The sequence below is a fragment of the Rhipicephalus microplus genome, chromosome X (assembly GCF_043290135.1).
Source record: "Rhipicephalus microplus isolate Deutch F79 chromosome X, USDA_Rmic, whole genome shotgun sequence".
In the NCBI taxonomy this organism is placed as follows: domain Eukaryota; kingdom Metazoa; phylum Arthropoda; class Arachnida; order Ixodida; family Ixodidae; genus Rhipicephalus; species Rhipicephalus microplus.
In genome coordinates this window covers 319688166-319708699 of record NC_134710.1, presented here as the reverse complement: position 1 = coordinate 319708699, position 20534 = coordinate 319688166, and the positions used below count along the sequence as shown (strand labels likewise).

Sequence of the window (20534 nt, the reverse complement as noted above, 5' to 3'; positions counted from 1 at the left end):
AAATTTCAACCACCTCGTGTTCTTTAACATGCACCTAAATCTAAGCACATTGGCCCCAAGAATTTTCACCTCCTTTGAAAATGCAGCCGCTACTCCCATAAAAGCTCAAAAACCTTTTGAAGAAATGCGTAAAAAAAGCTGTCACCCAGCAAGTGTCCCCTATCTTTCCTTTGTCTTCCTGTAACTCACAGTACACATTTTGTGTGAATATACTATTTGATATTCAATTCAGTATTCAACTAATTATTTGACATTTTTGACCACCATTCAGCATTATTCGATTCGAGATGACACTTCATTATTCGCACATCCATAGTGATTAACCAAATGTTGGTGCCGAATAATTGTGTTTTCCTGAAATTTACCATATTTACACTCATAATGATTACAGCCTTGAATTATGTCACCGAAATGAGAATTTTTTCTTCCCACATATTACGAAGCTCACCGTAGCGGCGATCGCAATTATGGCCATTAGGACGCCCACATGTTTATCGTCTGGTGATGCACCCACATTACGAAAACATGCAGTGGCATCCAACTTTATACTGTTTGGCCAAGATGCATTATGCAAGTTGCATGTCTGCTGTTAAAGACAACTGAGCATGCACTTGAGTTCGGCAGTGACTCACACCAGTGGTAAATGCTGAACCACACCTTGAAACAGTCGGCAAAAACCCACGGACGCACACAAGAACGAGCACAGACACATAGCATTCTCACCTATGCAACCCTCATGCCATGAAACAGCACTTTGCTTTGCCAACACAGTTGGAAATGGCCCTCGTGATAAGCGCTTGCTCTGGGTTGCCACATATACACTCAAACCTTATTATAACGAAGCTGCACCTTGCACGAAATTAGGTTCATTATATAAACAATTCATTATAAAAGTATATTCCCAACACTAAATTTATGAAAAAACTATTTTTAATTTACTTTGTTATAACTGATATTTCGTTATAACCAAGTTCATTATATTGAGGCTTGAGTGTAATCAGAAAAAAAAAATGTTCTTGGCTCTCTGCACACCAAATGATTCCTGTTTTGAACCTGTTGAAACAAGCTTAGGTTTGTGGCTATTCATTAATGTAGTTCCATATCCACAATCTTTTTTAGGGGCGAAGCTCCTTAGGGCGTGGGCTGTGCGTCCCCTGTAGCCTGTATGTAGCCACCTCTAGTTTAGTTCTTGCAGTGTTCACTAGATGGCGGTACCGTCCCCTGTATGTAGCCACCTCTCATTTAGTTCTTGCAGTGTTCACTAGATGGCGGTTCTTGTAGCTGATGATGAAAAGATGCAAGATGTTATAAACTAGACGACGGTACTTGTAGTTGATGATGAAAAGATGCGAGATGTTATAAAATAGGAATGATGTCGCATATGGCGCGTGTCATTGGTGGAAGGCAATCGTTCAATTTAGTGTGGCGACGTCCGCTAGGGAGAGCGTTCTAATAAAATCGAGTGGGCAAAATGTACGGAGGATTCATGGTTTATCAGGTTTACCTCCGGAGCTTCGCCCACTCATCATCATTCACTTCGTGGATATGGCGGCATTTTTTTTCTTTTCGTGTTTACAGCTGAGCACTCCACCAGTATCACTGGTGCACAAATTCATCATATAGCAATGAACAACCGGAAAATATTTACATACATTGAAAATTTCATCAGGCCTGCCTTTATCAATAGTTTTCTTTTTATGCTAATGTTTTTCCAGCTTTCCAACACGGTCAATGCGTGCAAGGATGGTTGTATTAGAAAAGAGAAATTTTCAGCTTTAGAACCTTGTTAAGATGGCGGCACTTAGCAGTAGTAAACACGAGAAACGCCTTTATGAAATTTGGTTCTTGCGAGATTATAGGCTGCTTTCTTAATGTCCACACTGATTCAATTGCTTTTTTGAGCACAATGCAGCTGCAGTTAAAATGCATGCCACAAAGGTATTTAATGCATACTGAAGGGGGGCAGTTCCTTGCCCCCCCCCCCCCCCTTATATTTCCAACCCCACCCCCCATATACACCATGCTCTCCATGCAACAATTGATACTGTTTGCCTTTATTAGAAAAGAAAGCCTTTGCAGCATGATTCTTCATTACGCTCATAGTAGCCATCGTAGACATTCCAATCTACAACTTGATTCTTTGGCTGAAAATTTTACTTTGAGTAATCAATGCACCTCTATATTTAGAAAAAAATAGGCCGCTAAATTATATGAGCAAATACTGTATCAAGAAGTGAAGAAAAGCAGAATTATATAACACCATTTTTCATGTTCCTGGTCACAAGTGTTAGCATCAGGAAATCGTGCGAAACTGGAACATATCAACAAGGTTCTGCTACACACCAATTTCTTCTGCAACTGTCTCAAAACAGTAAGACGTGCATGTTATACATTGAAAAATATGTTACATTTATCCTAGGTGTTCTTTACACATTCAAATTCATTTGACTCATGTAACATCAGATAAATGATTTGCTCAGAGTGACATTACGCACAAGATAACTTAAGCAACACACCCATAAGTTAAACTAATTGCATTTTATGCACTTTAGGGCACATGTTCCCATTGTAATGTTGAAGGTAAATATAAAAAAAAAATAAAGGGTGTTCAAAGAGTAATATTTCCAAACTGAATTCAAACCTATATGAGAAAGACAAACGCTGAGTATGTAAGTAGATATGAAATGGCACACACGTAAACTATAGCAGATTGCATAGACTGGAATAATATAGTTGAACACGGTTATATCAAACCCACATATTGATTGATATGTGGGGTTTAACGTCCCAAAACCACTATATGATTATGAGAGACGCCGTAGTGGAGGGCTCCGGAAATTTAGACCACCTGGGGTTCTTTAACGTGCACCCAAATCTGAGCTCAAACCCACATATATCAAATTCTCAGGTATATGGAACTCGTAAGTTATCCCCTTGAAATTCCTTTGTAAAAATATACACACACGTTTATATTGAACGGTATTCTTACCCACCTTCGGATATATCGAATGCCGCAGAGCTGAAAGGTGCACTTCGGCACTCCCCCCTCCCCTCCCAATGATCTCCGCGGCAGCGCGGCTCCGCGCGCGAGTTGGAAGGCACGTTTTAGCACTTGCAGCACCCGGTGACGCCCGTGCAGTACCACGCCTCCGCTAAAAGCTGAAATGCTCGAAAAAAGGTAAGGGCAGGAGGGCTCGCCCTGCACAATCTCTACTCTTGCGGAACACTTTTTTTAAAATTTTTTGTTCTCTTTCTCTAATGCTTTCTCCGCGTACCCACCAACAAAAATGAAGCAGCCGACCTCCTCCTCCTTTCGCCTTTTATTTTTGTTGCTGTTTTTAGAGTTTTCATCAGCCAACCACAGCACAACCACAGCTCGCGCCTTTTGCTGGTGGCCATCGCCTCGCGACTCGCCAGCGCTTTGTTGCTTTCGCTGTTGCATCGCCTCCGTACCACCGCATTTGCAGCATTTCTCTTTTGCATACGTGGTGTTGCAACGCCGCTGTGGGTTCCTTGAACTGTCGACTTCTCGTGTAGCTATGGCCAGCGTCAAGAAGCGCAAGACCCTTGACTTTACGATGAAGTTGAAGGCTATTCAGCGTGTAGAGGCGGGCGAGATATGTTCGACCATCGCAGACGACTTTGGGATACCACGAAGCACTTCGAGTACCTTGTTCAAAAACAAGGCAAATATGAAGGCAAAGGCGGCAGAGCAGCGAACGTCGAGAGCCTGTCATGTGCACACTTCTGCGCACGGGAATGTAAAAAAGGCACTCTATCCCTGGTTTTAGAAGTGCGCGCGAGGAACATTCCGGTGGAGGGCCCTATGCTGATCACCAAGGCCAAATGGTTTGCCACTGCACTCGGTGAAAAAACTTTGCCGACAACAACAGGTGGCTTCACAGATATAAGCAGCGCTACAACATCATCGGCAAAACCAATTTTGGCGAAAGCGAAGCTGTCAGCAGCCAGGACGTCTAGCAGTGAATGACGAAGAAGTGGCCGGAAATCCCTGTGAAGTTTTCTCCCGTGGAGATTTTCAATGCCTGGCGAGACGCGAAGACGGACACAGTGGTCAACTGCTTCCGCAAGGCAGACTTCAAGTGTCGGAACTTGCGGCAACCGGTGAAGATGACGATGACCATCGCATAGACGAGCGTTTGGTGAGTTGTCGTCCCACTTCCTGACAGCAGTTCTACACTAAGTGTCTGCGGAGGACTTCGTGAAAGTCGACTGCAATGTCCAGGCCGACAGATCATGTGACGAGGAGAATCGTGCGGACAAGGAGGCGCTGGCTGCACGCGCGTACTCTGCCGCTGAAGTGGCGGCATCGTCGTGCTCCTTACCGGGCTGCAGAAACTAGGCGCCTTCTTCCTCTTATAACCACTACCACCACCACCATCGTTCCCTGTTGTATCAGCCACATGGAGGGAGCCGGGCTGTCGCACCTGAACAGCCTTGATAAGATCGAGACTAGCGTCTTCAACATTTCAAAAACGAAGAAGCAGGCCAAGATTAGAGATTTTTTCACGCAAATAAATCATTTTATTGCGGCGTGTGTGCAGAATGAGTTGGCATTCTTGAATGCGCCTGTTGTAGGTGACGATCCACTTCAGGTAAGCTCTCGTGGCCTCTTTTTTTTTATCGAATTTTTTCATATATCGAACTCATTCGCGATCCCCTTCGAGTTCGATATATCTGTGTTTGATTGTATTTTCATATTTTGGCCTTAAAGTTTGAAGGTAGTCTGAATTAAAAGTTACTCCAGATAAAATGACTGGCAATTTTCTTGCTTTAAAGTGTGAGCACCACTATGCTGTGTTCCAGCATACCCTAGCTTGCCTTAAATATTTTTTTTATTTTGGCACGATCCTGTAATCTTTTTCACAAAGGTTTGTCTTATGAACTATGATAGTGTGTGTAGCAAACAATGCCTGCTTTCAGAAGCGGTGCAAAATAATTAGAATGCATATACACTGAACTCTACGTATATGGTAAGATAAGCAGGAAGCTGAGAAGAGTATGAGTGATTACATTATCAGTGATGGAAGCGACGTTTTGACTTTTGGAGCAGATTCCGGAGCGGAGAAAATAGTGCTTTGGAGCAGCCAGAAGTGTTTTTGGAGCCAAAAACAACGCTAGTTAGTAGGGACTATCCCCTTTTCTGAAGCAGACTGCAAAATATTCCAAACAACTGCTGGAGTTCAAAGCATCATCTAAGCTTCTTATAAATATGAATACTTATTAAACATATTGCACGTGCAATAATCACTTGAAATAGCACAAAACAAATAAACATGTGGGTGGTCACTGAACACTAAGATGAGGAACCTATATTTGAAATGCCAATACTTGTAGTAGATATCATATAAAAGGGATACATAAAGCTGAGCACCAAATTACAAAAGCAGCCATCGCCACATGTAACTAGTGCCGAAGCAGCAGTCTGTAATCGATACGAGTACTGTATGTTATTTTCATCATTCACCAAAACAGTTGGCACTGGAAATTGCAAAAGTAAAATAAGCTAAATGAGGTATACACTTGAAATGCCAGCTCTTGTGACATAAATGAGCTCGAAGATGATAAAATGGTAAATGTAATCAGTCACACATCAAAGTCATCACACTAGCAGTTAGTAAACATCATGACACTGAACTAATCTCGCCTATATAGTACATGCAGCATTGTCAATATGCTATTATACAGCCAGTTTTTGCTTTTGTTTAAGCTCGCTAATTAGTCAGGCAATTCAAGTTCACTGTTTTCAGTTTCCCAGCTATATTTTGGAGCAGGTTTGGAGCAGTTGTTGACAAATATTGTACTTTGAAGCAGCATGGAACAGCATTTCTCTTTTGGAGAAGTTTAAAGCAATTGGAGCAGCACTTCCATCACTGCATTATACCTTATTTGAGCTGTATAATGCAGGAGACTGACTCAGTATTCTGCACATGACATTTCAGAATTAACTGACAAGTAAGCTGACACCTGTGTACCTGGTGAAGCCCTCAACATCCAATTGTACACATAATTTTGGTACTCACGCAAGACCATCGTGCATAAACTTGAAGGCATCGTTTATTTTTTCCAGTGGCAGTGAGTAGCTCACAAATTCATCCAGCTTAATCACTTTCTTCATGTACCTGTCCACAAGCTCAGGAACGTGATCAACACTCTTCCATCCTGGAGCAATGACATTTAAAGAGCAAGTTACTGTTAGTACAAAAACATCATGCAAAAATAGATACTGGCTACCACTACAAGTGAGGCACTTCATTAAGTATTCTTCTTATCCTCAATATTCTTTCTTTCACACTGTCTACTATGCTGTTCACGTTTCCCTTCATTGCTCATCTCCTCTGCTGGTTATTGTTCATATAACGTTCAGGTGCCAGCTGTTGGCTAGATGGCACAGTTGTGTACTTTAATTCTTAATTATTCTTATAACCCCAAATACAGCCTGCAGTAAGCGACATAGCTCGCATGTCATACAAATGGGAGACTCTACATTAACAACCAGTCTTACATGTTTGCCCCCTCAGAAATGCCTTTGGTGACATTCTGAAGAAAACTCGAGCTCAGCAGCTCAATGCCACAGCCTAATTATTACATCAGGAGCATTCAATCACACAGAGCAGCAATGATGTACCACACATCACCATTCTTCCCGACTCAATCTTGCATACTTTCAGTCACATCCACAGCATATAGCGAACATACAAAGATGAGTTCTTGCCACTTAGACTTTACAGATAACATCCCCACAACGATGAAAACTCACCTAGAGTGTGCCTATAATTGCTGTCACAATGAACGCTACTAACACGGTTCATAGGACATCTCCAAAACATTTCAGACTCACACCCCCAATTAACTATTATTGAGAAGTGCCTCAAAGTGGACATAATACAGCTTCAGTGGCAGCACTGATCTTTACTGATGTACAGCTTGTAGCCACCAAGCATCACTCGTGCTTTGTAGTTTACATTTGTACTCGTTTTACATATAAATACAATTATCATTACCAAAGTTAATAAATTTCATGATAGAAAACAAATAGGTAAGACACAAATAGATGCCTACCTCCAAAAGCACAGCCACGCCACACGCGGCCAGTGACCAGCTGGAAGGGTCTTGTGGAGATCTCCTTTCCAGCTGCTGCCACACCCAAGATAACCGACTCGCCCCAGCCCTTGTGGCATGATTCAAGGGCAATCCTCTAAAGAGAAAAAATAGCATTTAGCCACTTGTTACAATGTGGCTACGAGTTTCACTGCGACCAGCACTGCAAAACACATCAGCTATCATAGAACAGAAAGAGTGAGCAAAGAAACCTACAAGATGCATATACCAAACAAGCCCAAAAGTATTACTTTCCTGAAATGCATCAAACTACTTAAAAATTTGCAATCAAGAAGCCTTTTCATTTTTCTGAAGTGTTTGAGAATCACGCGCAGCACTTGCACAGAGTCAACTGGCCCAACGGTGTTGAACCCCATCAGCATCCCCATATACTATTCTTTCTATGTCAACATATTGTAGGTATGTCTTTCTTACATCTGATTACTTGTTACACACTTCACTTTGTATACTGTAGTAAGCAAACTCAATCTTGGCAAGCAAGTCTATTTTACTACACTTGGAAATTCTAGTAAAAAGTCATGAATTTACCTGTCAATGATACCTTGTAGTTTAAATTACTCAAAGCTGAACATACAGAAAATGCTTTTTATAGTAACATGCATATAGAAATAAAGACATTCTTAAACTAGGATTGGGTCCACTTAAGAAGCTTCACGCACAAAGTTCAAAGAAAAATAAGTTAATAATCTTCATATTAGAGGGGAAAATTTTGAAGTTAACATGGGTTCATGGGAGAAAAAAGGATGCCTCTGCAATTGCAAAGTTTAAATTCAGAGCTACTTGCATTGCAGAATGAAAGAAGGGGATCAAGGGCTCATTCTTTCCGTAGAAACAATCTATAGAAGCCCAAGATGGCACAGGAGACATTGTATGTAGTTTTGAAATGTAGTGTAGTGATTATGACATAAATGGAAAGGAATTAAAGCAGATGAAAAACACCTTGCTGTCACTAGGGGCTTTGGCGGATGTGTCCGATACCACACCCGTAGACACTTTTTTTGAATCGCAAGTGCGCTTCTCTGCACTGCATGGCGACACCTGTTGTGATTCAAGCAGAGAGGCGGTCCAAGTTGAACGTGCTGGGGCTGGTCTACTATGAGAGTTTATATCAAGAAAGGTGACTCGACATTTTACATGTCACAGCATAAGCAAAATACGCTTGAAATGGCTATTTGCACTAAATGACGAGCCGCCGCTACTTGTTCAAATGGCACAGCTGAAAAGCTAACTTTACAATTTTTTAAATGGGTCTATTGAGTTACAATGGCAGTCCTTTTTTGGGTATACATGTGCATGTAATCGTGGAAGCCAACACCACCCATAGCTATGGTGACAAGTGAGGAATATTTTTTTTGACGACTTATTGTAGCATACTCAGAATCTAGAACGCTTATGAAGAAATCAGTTGCCATTTTTAGACTTATACTTTACTGAATCAATTTGGCTAGTGTTTTTAACAACTGCTTTAAATTTGTCACCATATCCCAATAATTCCACCCAACGAAACCATTGTGACAGCAGACAATTAGTAAATAAAAACAGAGCAGTGTTCGTATTTAAACCCATTAAGACATGAACGGTTCACCTAAAAGTACCGACAACTGCCCAGGACATGAAATGAGATAACTGCACGGACGGAAAAATTGTCCCTCAAAATTGTCCCTCAGATTTCAGGTCACTAAGATTTTGGAATGATGTGGATTTTTAACCTACACTTTGTCTCAGAAATGACGTGCAGTGACGTTTTCGGTGATTTGACTTTGCTCGTGCGTCGAGAGAGTAACGATGACGGGACAAGGAATCCACGAAACAGGTGCATCAACCTTTGACCCAGGCGCACGCAACGCGATACAAATACAGGGAAGCTGTATAAAGCCACATCGTCTCAATGTAAGGGCTTGCTATTTTCAAAAAATAGTTGTAAAGCTCAGAATAAACGTGGTTGCATATGGAAACTCCAGCAAAATTTAGGGAAATTCCTGCGAAAGCCAAACAATGACAGCATGCACAAGTCGCTAGATTGGCTACTGGTACCACTATCAATTCTCAGCGTTTCTGCACAGAAAGGCACGCCGGTGTTCAGAGCCTTTCAAATCGAAAAAATACTGCTTATGAATAACTACGTGTCTATGCGAGTAACTAGTGCAGCTGCGGTCGCTGCTAAAGGTAAGCTTTCAGTCATGCCGGAAAAAAATCAGTTGTCGGTCCCTTTAAAGTGACATTCTTATTTCCACCTGCCACTTATTACAGAAATAGGATGCCCGACCGAAACAATTGATTACATATTAGAATTGATCCATTATGGAAAGCAAATTTTTGTTCCTCACATGCCATGTTGCTGGTACTCTGCCATAGCTTCAGCATGTGTACCATGTATCGACGAGAAGCACCAGTATGACATCAGGAGATGGGTAGACTGATACTGCTGCACACTGGCCTCTTATGGGACAAGTATGAGGATCTGCAACTCATGGGTCTTTGGCAAATAGAACTTCATGAGGCAAACTAAAACGATTGCACATTATCGCACATCTATGCACTTCAAAGCAGCCGCTACTTTCCTCCAAAAGTGGTTGAATCCCCATCATTGAATAGGCATAGTAGCAATCAGTGGTCTGGAGCTGCTCAGGTGCAATGTGAGGTATATTCACAATTTTGGGATAGCAAGTCTCAAATGCGACACTTTGGTGAGTTATACCAGACTTGCAAGTTGCTTTACCAAACCAATGACTGCTCCCCACAGGACGTGATGCATTTGAATGAAAATAGCTATTAAATATCCCCTGTGAAGACTTTGTAACAGTCACATCAGCTGGATAACAACAACAGGCAGATGCTATTCGCAACACAACCTTCAGAGTGATGTTAGCCGATGAGAAAAACTTCACACATTTAAGCATCCTAAATTATAAACTACATGCTTCAACTGTAAAGTTGAAGGCAGTCATAAACTTTAACAAACTGCTTGATTGGGCTGGTTGGTACTGCATGGTAGACAAAGAAAATGCTTAACAGCGCAAACGACATGAGGAGATATAAGAGCTCTGTTCTCGTCTCTTCTATCCCCTCCTGTCGTTTGCGCTGTTAAGCACTTTGTCTACCAAGGCAGTCATGAATGTTAATTTATCCAAAATCCTTTGCATAACCCTAGTTACAAGACATACATAATTTATGTGATGAAATGTTTTAGAAATCCAGCCAAGACTTAACAGCACTGTCAAAAATGCTGCATTGAAATACTAGTCTTGTCTAAACAACTAAGTGCAGAAGATTCACTGATAGATGGGCAAAATGAGTTAAGATGAAATGCACAAAATAATAAATTAACATGAACATACTTGCAGCTTTACTAACAAATTCACGCCCACAACTGTGATCTCTAGAACTCCAGGAAATGTGCACTTCTTTGAATAGTAACAGAAAAATTTGATGCAGCAGAAACATATACATATAAACACTCATATTATAATGTCAAGAAAATTCCTCACCATGGTGTCAACATTGCCAATGCACTCAAAGGTGAAGTCTAGACCACCATCAGTCTTCTCAATCAGGTGCTGGGTAATGGGCAGAGCCAACTTGCTTGGATTAATGCACTCCGTGCAGCCAAACTCCAAGGCTGAAAAAAAGAGAAAGCATGTTCTAGACTTGTTGATAAATACATAAAAGGAAATACAACTCATTATCTTATATCAGAGAGCAAAACACAAGACTGAGGTTCAACCAATGTACTAATAAGAAATTACCATTTCAACATGCACTTTCTTGCTGGCATAAGGTTGCAGGGTTTAAGCTTGAAGAAAGGATGAATGGATGGATTGATGAAACGCTTTATTGTGGTCCTGAAGGATTCTACCCACATTTTATAGGGGTAGGATCGCGGGCCGCTCCCACGAAGAGACAGGGAGGCCTAGCATCACCACCGCATCGTGGGCCTTTTGGAGACCCTTGAGTTGTATGAGAACCAGACTCATAAGCATTAAATGAAAGGAATTTTCGGAAAATTCTTCATTTTTCAATGACTAAAAAAATATCAAGCTTGGAATGATTTGGTTAAGACAACAAATAACATGCAAATGCTGCTTATATAATGCATTAGTATACACAACCTGCTTTTAATTACTTTCAAAAAAATCCATGAGGCAGAAGCAAGTGAAATGAGTACCTTAAGATTCCAAGCAAGCACCCCACCACAACAAGTGCCCCCTCCAATTTTGCAACAAATTTCATATTCACACGCCGTTCCAGTGGGAAAGCACATCACACTCCTATTTCATCATCATCAGCAGCAGCAGCCTGACTACGTCCACTGCAGGACAAAGGCCTTTCCCATGTTCCGCTAGTTAACCCGGTCCTGTGCTTGCTGCTGCCAATTTATACCCGCAAACTTCTTATTCTCATCTGCCCACCTAACCTTCTGTCTCCCCCTAACTCACTTGCCTTCTCTGGGAATCGAGTTAGTTACCCTTAATGACCAGCGGTTACCCTGTCTACGCGCTACATGCCCGGCCCATGTCCATTTCCTCTTCTTGATTTCAACTATGATATCCTTAACCCACGTTTGTTCCCTAATCCACTCTGCTCTTTTCTTGTCTCTTAAGGTTACACCTACCATTTTCCTTTCCATTTCTCGGTGCGTCGTCCTCAATTTAACCCGAACCCTCTTTGAAAGCCTCCAGGTTTCTGCTCCGTAGGTAAGTACCGGTAAGATGCAGCTGTTTTATACCTTCCTCTTGAGGGTTAGAGACCAAATTTTCATCAAAATTTTTAGGTAGTTGCACCGGGACGTCCGAGCAGGCTAGAGTTTTCCTTTAATTCTCCTACCTCTTTCCCCTTTATGCCGGATCAACAATAAAGTTGTTTCACTCACTCACTCACTCAAAGTTTGATTTTTTTTCTTCCCCGCATAAAGATTACATTCCAAATTTACTCAAGACCCATGATTTTCAGATTCCCGCGAGCATAAGTATAGCCTCTGAGCTGTGTATAGTGGAACACCCTGTTCATATGTTTTTCAGCGAACCAGGGAGCAAAACGTAACCGCTGAGAAAATGCAAGAGTGAGGCAAGCTCAGAAAATGAATGAGAACAGAGGAGCTTTGACTACAAACAATTTATTTCAGCAAGGTGAGTCGAAGACTTAAAATATTTGAGGATAGTTGACTGCCAATTCTTTTGCTCGACGGTAAGCGTTACGCGTTCTTAAATAACCTAGAAGGCCCCATCGGCTTCAGTGTCGCTTTGGTGTGCGACGTAGCTGCAAAATTAGCCAAGGTCGCAACGACTTCTCCAAAGCTAAAATCTGCTGACTTCACAGCCGACCGACTCTTCAGAATCATGTGGCTCACGCTCGTCATCCTCATCATCATCGCAGTCACCCGCTTCACTTTCAATCGAGTTCGCAACGATCTTTGCGATGCTCTCGTGCTCCGATGTCATGATGGCAGGATCCATGGGGACGTACTCGTACATCGTACCTGTGGCATCCAGCACATTCATAGTCTCGTTAAAAAGCTGCTCACAAGAGGCTGCGTTCAACAGTTCAGCTTTAATGGCAGTCTTTCCCCTTCGGCGTCTGTACACCGAAGGGGGGAGACTTGTGAAGCAGTACTGTGCAGTCGCGCTCACTGCACTCCATGCTGAAAAGACTTAGTGCAGGGTGTCGAGAACCAAAATAGTTATAGGCTGCTGTCTGCGATCAATACACGTGAGACAGCGCTTGATGATGCTCTTTCTGTTGGAATGCTTCAGGCTTTTTATGACATTGGTATCCAATGACTGCTAGTGGCAGGTCATATTTGGAGGAAAAACAAAAGCTTGATGTTCCGTAGAAATGGCAGATCTCTCGAATGGGCTGCACAATTGTCCAGGAAAAGGAGAACACTCCTGTCCTGAGAATCCATCTTGTAATTTAAGTATCCAAGAAATTCTTCAAACAAAGCACAGGTCATTCATGCACGATGGTTACTTTCGTAGTGGCATGGCAGCAGGTAAACGTTCTTCAAGCACAGTAGGTTTTGATTCTGCCACTCACCCATGGCTTTAGTTTGTGTGAGCCATCCATGTTGCAGCAAAGAAGCACAGTCAACTGGTTTTTTCTGCATTTGCCCCTGTGGCACGCTTCACCTATCAGGCTGAACGATTTCGATGACTGCACAGTAAAGAAGAGGCCTGTTTCTTAGCACTGCAAATGTCACGAGGCTTGTACCTCTCAATTGGAGCAGATAGTGTTGACTTCCAATCATCGACTGTTGCTCTGTTCACACATGCCACTTTTTCACTTACCATCTTGAAAGCGATGCCGTGCCTCTTGCAGAAGAAGTCGATATAGCCATTTGACGCCACAAAGTCAGCGATACCCAGTCTGTCAGCTATTTCCATCGCCTTCTCACGTAGAACGTTACCATCGAAGTTGACACCGGCTCAGCGAGCTTCCTTTACGAGGTGAGAAGAGCCTCGTCAAGCTTCCGTGCTTGGCACCATGAGCTTGCTTGGCTTTCAGCCCAAAGAAAGCGGCATTCACTTCTGTCTTGGCACGCTTCAAGACGATGCTGTTCAGCGTCGATGGTGGTAGCCCAAGGTCTTTGGCAATGTTGACCCTTTTTCGCACAGGCCGCTTGTCGATTGCTTTAAGCACGTCCAGCTTTTCTTCAAAGGAAAGCCCTTTTCGCTTGTGCCATGCCATTAGATGCCACAAAGATTGCATTGACAAATTCAGTGGTATTCGAGAGGCTTAGTGCACTGATTAGCGATTGAAGACAAGTCACGAAACCATATAAAGACTGACTGTCATGCACTTCCGGCACTCTATAGTGAAACTTTCATCGTAAGCACAGTGAGGACGGTGATAAACCTTTCACATTTGGCTATCTAGGGGCGACCTTTCCAACTCGCCTGCAGTTTCTTGCAGCCAGTCCCAGCCAGAGCCAAGCCAGGCCAAGACTGTCAAAAGTCAAATCAAAATGATGCTGCCTGAGCGGGTTTGGCATGCTACGGTGCGATGCAACATGCAGGAACGGGCCCACAATTGCAATGCAACAACAGGGTGTGCAATACACAGGACTCTATCGGAGCTATGCTGGAAACGATGAAAAACAATGTAACAGCTGAGAAAACGAAGCAGTGAGGAACATTACAGCAGGGTTCCACTGCATCTGCAATATGAAGACTGTACTAATGACACACGTAGTTTAAAAAACTAAGGCCTCCAAATAGAATCCATGTCTGTTGCCTAGAACTATTGCATTGACATAGGCTCATCATCGGATGTGCTTCCATGCTCCGCTTCGTGCAATATGATTGCCATGCCTTTGTGTTTGTTGTGTTTGCAGGCCATTGTACTGACGTGCAGAGTTCCTTTCGTCTGCGAGTCATCTCAGTAATGCACTGTGCCACATATAAGAGCTGGAAGACAGTTAAGGCTGGGATGATAGAGGTAATCCCAATAGTTCACGTGACCACAACGACACGTTGAAAGACTGGACAGGCCTGATTACTCAGTTTCAGGCAAACTTCAGTATATTTACACACTGACACTTATTTACAATCAAAGGCTGGGACAGCCACTAAACCGACCGCACAGCAAGCACTGGGCTGTATTAACAACGGCGTTACTTGCCGAGCCCTTAGTAAACTGCACACATCGACACCAACTTCTCGATCTAGTATCAAACCCGGGAGAGTCGGCGAGAAGCATGACCTCTGTTTATGCTTCATGATCACGTCCTCGAGCACTAAGCTCCCCTCCTCTCGCTTTTTCTCTATTATATACCTCCCATCTCATCTGAGACTGCCTTGTGGGACGAACGCCTTCTTGATGCTCCACCAATGCAGCAAACAATTCTCCTTTCCTCAGAGACGTGTCTCCGTCTCTACGTTCCCACACTTTACTATCGTCATCCTCCAAGAAGTCGGCTAAAGAAAAACTCCGTCATTTAGTCAACGTACAGCTTAAAATACTTCCGTGCAACAACAAGCCTGGCTCGGCTGTCTGGAGTTAGTAAACATGATACTGCTGTCTGTCCACACGTACTGTGACAGCATGCAACCACATTCTCCTATCGGGAGCGGTGTCGCGAGAGGGACCACTTGTTTCTCAGACTGGCTCATCATGAGAACGCTTCGCTGTGTGGGTGACTCACCAGCGCCTGGTGCGGTGAACAAAACCACACGGGGTTTGGCAACAAAAGCGCGTGCAGAGGCGAACGGCTTAGTACCTTGTGTGCGCAGCCACTTTTCATTATCTTCCATTTTCGTCAGGCGCCGTCTACCGACTGGCCATCCTTTACTTGCCCCAAACATAACTAAGACTTTTGAGGAAGTCTGTGTGCCCTCAATTTTTGCTCCCTCCTCCCCCGTAAAAGTAAAACTGTGCCACCACCATCATAAATTTTGGCGCCATTATTGGAAAGCATTCAACATGCCTCAACCCTCCTTGCCTGTAATTTAGGCTTGCTGGAAGGGGGGGTGGGGGCGCTTGTTCTGAATTGTATTGCATTTATTCATCACAACAGGCAGATTTGCTTTTTCACTTGTACAAAATGTTTGTAGCTTTCCACAAAATTGTTTGGAACACTGGCCAACTATGAAAGTAGGTGTCATCACAACCACGAAGCATCATTGAATACAACATGAGTTTTAAGCACCAGTTTTAATAATCTAGGCTATGCAACAAACCTTGCACCCATACTACGAAAATGACATGCACCGATCTTGTTCCTACCTTTCGGAAACTTTGCTTCATTGATGTCAATCCCAATGATGGTTTTCGCGCCACGTTCTTTGGCACCCATGGCAACTGAGAGGCCGACAGCACCCAGTCCCCAGATGGCTACAGTGCTATCTTTTGTGATAGAAGCAACATTGAGGGCAGCACCATATCCTGTGGACACAGCACAGCCCAACAGACACACCTTGTCTAGAGGTGCAGCAGGATCAATCTTCATCACACAAAATGCAACATGAAAAGGGAGAGAGAATGAAAATTACTTTCACTCATAGACTCTAGCACCATGTATAGCCAGACTGGGCGTCATCACGACACATAAAAAGGCATGTCATAAGACATCGTGAACAAGTATACTGGGTCTAAGATCTGTTGGTGACAAATAATGAAGCCAAAGAAAGCCCAGGGGAAGTTATTTGTAACTTTAGTTGAAATGTAGTAATTATAAGCAATATGGCAAAGAAGATGGATGAAACAGCAGTTTACCACTGGTGAGAGCACAACCCACAACCTCTGCATTACATATTCACTGCACTAACAGCCACGCAATGGTGATGGCTGCTTCCCTGCTCAGTTGCTTTGGTATTAGATCGTTAAGCGTACAAGATTTACACCTGGCAGTGTTAGCCAGCACCACTCGACAACACAGCGGCAGATGTGTCGTGCATGACACAAGGTGTGTTGCACATTTACAGGCATAATCTGAACTTTGTTTTGATTTGGATGACCAGCAATCTAAAATCACTCAATTGTCTAAACGATGCTGTTTCATCAAACTTTTTTTCATGATTTAAGCTAGAAACCATGCACTTGTGTGTGGCTAATAAATGGTGCAGTCACAATTTTCCCACTACAACATGTTTCAGGAAAACTGTTGACACCACTCCACTGTGTTTTCTAAGTGAAGCCAAGAAACACAGGTTTGGTGCCATGAATTCATTTTAAACATTGAAGGGTTAAAGCATGGCAAGTGCATTTTGATAATACAGCCAAACCTCGCTATAACAAAGATGAAGGGAGTGTCGCCATCATAACCATTAGTTCATTATAGCCAATATCCATTTATACCAACAATCAGCCAGCAAGAGAGATTGTACTCGCCAACGAATATCACAGCTACCCTCCGCACAGAATAAAACAGCCGTCGTAAGGCAAAAAGCTAGCAAAATAATAAAGAACAATGCACTTTATTTCCGCCAAATTCAGCACACCAGCTGACAGATCACGTCGAAGAAAAATAGTCCTCAATAGACTTATGCCGACTCTTCCTCACGTGGATGACTGCTTTTTCAACTGCAGCAGGTATTTCAAGTCCATCCTCAACATCATCGTAAGCACCAAAGAAGCGGCAAAGCAGGTCTGTTGCATGCAGCGCTTGCGCGGGTGTCGACACATTCATCACTGTCGTCATGCACACCCGTCACTGCGGGCACAATTTCTGCATCTGACAGCTCTTCAGCTGTTACCGCGTCAGCATCGGCACACCAACGTACATGCAGAAAGTGTTGCAGTCAGGCACAATGCCAGTGTCAAAGAGAGCATCCCAAAACATCTGGGCCTGGTCACCCGCGGCACCCACACATTGCCGAAATCTTCTGTGACTTTAAGACGATAGTCTCTCTTGGGGACCTTCGATGCAAAAATTTTAGTCTGTCTGTCTGTACATTTGTATGTTTGTCCACCCTTAACAGTACCCCAAACGACACCAAACATACCCGTAACGTCGGACCCCATCCGCAGCACCCACCAATATTGCTCAAGATTCAGCGTTCATACTTGTGCGATTGTCAATTGAAAAGCGATTATTGCGCATACCTGAGGCACCATAACAACACATCAATATTGTGTATGTGTGCCTTTATACCAGAAAAGGCATACATAAGTAATTCTAAGGACCGCAGTGTTTTCACGCTGCACTAATAATGCAACGCTTGCATGAAAAGGCAAGTGTTCTTACACTTTGCTAAGATGACACGGTGGCGGCACCTACCCGTCGCCTTGCGTTCTACACCTTATCACCTCTAAGACGGGTGCGCATGTCGCGCGCTTTGTTTTCAAATATAACTGCCAGGTAGCATTCATGTCTCACCTGTGACGTGACTCGATGCGCTCGTTTGCCTCCGCTGCACGCTCGAACCACTCTGACGCAGCGCCTCCAGAATACCATTCACAGATTTTCTTGCGCAGAACTTCAAATAAACGTTTTGTTAACTCTCTCCAGATGCAAGACTATCGTCTTGCGACGACATTTGCAGTGTAACATGCAGATACAGGGCCAATTTTTTTTTTCTTGATGGCAGACTCAAGGGCTTTGAACATTGCCAACTTCTGCTTGATTGTTATATTTTTGCGCTTCCATTTGCTGCTGCCGTTGTTCATGAGCTCTACAGAGAATGACAAAGAAGAAAGCCACTATCTCTGCCGCCCCGGCGGCACGCGAGGCCCCATTACTAAGCAGAAGGGGAGAAGGAGGTCAGATGAGCGGGCAGGTAAATGAGTTCTACAATAGAGGGGAGGCCGGCTGACGTGCACGCTCGCGCGAGTTGCTGCGCGGGGAGACTCGCTCCCACAGGTGTGTTGGCAAGCGGCTTTCAGGAAGCGCAAGGCGCAAGTTTTGAATTACCGCGGCCGTGATGAGATGTAAACTGCCGCGCTATAAGGTATCGAGAATCGACATATACCAAAATGATTTGTGGATATACCAATGCTCATTGTGGACGAGGACTGGTTCATTATATCTATTGTGGGGAAATCTTTGCTTTATTAAAATGCGGTTTTAAGTACATGGGTTTCTATAGAATTTTCAAGATGAATTAAAATTGCTTCGTTATATCCATTAGTTCGTTGTATCGTGCTTCGTTTTAACAAGGTTTTACAGTATGTATCATTCGGTGATATGCACGACTCAATCTGTGTCCAGTAAAAAATGTGAAAGTTAAAAAATTACACAGAACAAAAGGAACAACTAGACAATCCTTAACAGAAACTGGTGAGACAGCTGCCAAGCAACAACACGAAGGAAGCAGTGCATTTGTGAAGAGGGAATGTTCACTTGAACAAAAAAAAGACAAACTGGCACTGCCGAAGTGCCTGTGTATGCCCTTTTATGTGGGGGAATGAATGTCTTTTCATATGCATTCCTTTCTCCACCTCAGAGATAATCTTAGCCAGTGATGCTACCGAGGTCTTCCGATATGGAGCAATTTTCGGAGCAGAAAAACTTTTATTTTTAGAGCACTTTAGAGCAGGAAAATATTCCATTATGGAGTACTTTAGAGCAGGCAATATTGTATCTGGGAGCACTCTGAATCAGCTAACTTCATATCCTGGAGTACACTGGAGAAACAAGTTGCATTTACATTTAGGGACATGAGTAATTATTTGAGGGCTCTTGTGAAGACCTAGAAATATTTCGATTGATTGCAAATCTCAAGAAACCAATCATCTTAGAAGCATTTCCTATTTCACTAGATGATGCAAAAATAATGACGTCATATTGTTGAGCATTCTGGAACAACTTGTTCAGTGATTATTTTCATAGCAAATCAGAATACTAGTTTAATAAAATTGTACTTTATGAAATAACACTTTTTGTAGCAAATCAAAATATTGGTTAAAAAAAAAATTATACTTTATGAAATAACATTCTAAGTACACCTATGTGGTTATCAGCATACATGGTAGCAAACGCTGTGACGTACAACGCTAGAGATTCACGCCATCTCAACTGCATTTCCCTAAGACGACTCCAAGGAGAAAGAGAGGTTGTTTCTCACTATCTATTTAATTCCTGGGCATAACATGATTTCACTTAGCTAGTCTCATAAAGCCAACCTCCTCCGACACTTTCATCTTGCTGCGGCTTTTCCGTGCTGGGACTACATCATTTAGCAAACTTCGTTTTCCTATTACAGCGAATTTTTGCATGGCTAAGGCGTTCTGTCTGCACACCAAAAACCCCGAAGTGTCCTCTAGAAAGCAGCACGAAAAATAGAAACAAATATCGCAGGGTACCTTATGCATGCCTCTAAATAGTCTCAAAGGTGAAGGCCATTTTGTTTTTATTGCGATAGCAGTTATATGGACATTCTCGACTGGTTTTTGCCGTCACTTTCATGTTTTGTGTAACGTCCAAATCGATAACATCCCTCGCGCCTTGTGTTTTACCCACAGATAAAAGCACGCGAGCAAGGGCAATGATTGGGGCTAAAGCAGAGATAAAAATGAGCCGACCTATCTCCATTGCACAGAGGGCGCATGCGATAACATCACTCCGCGTGCAGGCCTACCACCGATTGTTACTCAAGCAAAAAGGAACGTGCCACCTGTCTTCAAGGAGCATGAAGAAAGGTAGGGGTAGGGCTGTGGCCGTTAAGCAGCAACTGTGAACTTTACCTTGTGGGTTCGCTGGCGCGCACATGCTGTTTTGGCAGGCATTACAGACTGCTTGTGTACCCTTCTACAAGTTCTATGCTCAACACAAACAGACTGTGCAAAGAGTGATTCCCTTCCTACAATGGCCATATAAAGGGTATGCAGTAAGCCTAGATTGTAAGGTGGCCACACCTTCATCGCGCCATTTTGGAGGTCAATTTGTATGCACCGTTCATGCTTACGTATTACATAAGCATGCAGGAGCTGTTCCGGGGGTCTCTAGTTAGCCAAGT

General features: G+C 43.1%; 1 protein-coding gene across 1 annotated transcript in view; it reads right to left on the bottom strand.

The window, feature by feature from the left end:
- Fdh (alcohol dehydrogenase class-3 Fdh) overlaps nucleotides 1-20534 on the bottom strand; it is a 56100-nt gene that overhangs the window by 7217 nt on the left and 28349 nt on the right. Inside the window, exons 6-9 of the mRNA XM_037413683.2 lie at nucleotides 15865-16081; nucleotides 10632-10762; nucleotides 7084-7219; nucleotides 6045-6183 (exon numbers count right to left, since the gene is read on the bottom strand). Of these exons, the coding sequence (XP_037269580.1) occupies nucleotides 6045-6183; nucleotides 7084-7219; nucleotides 10632-10762; nucleotides 15865-16081 (623 nt within the window). The remainder of the gene's footprint in view (nucleotides 1-6044; nucleotides 6184-7083; nucleotides 7220-10631; nucleotides 10763-15864; nucleotides 16082-20534) is intronic.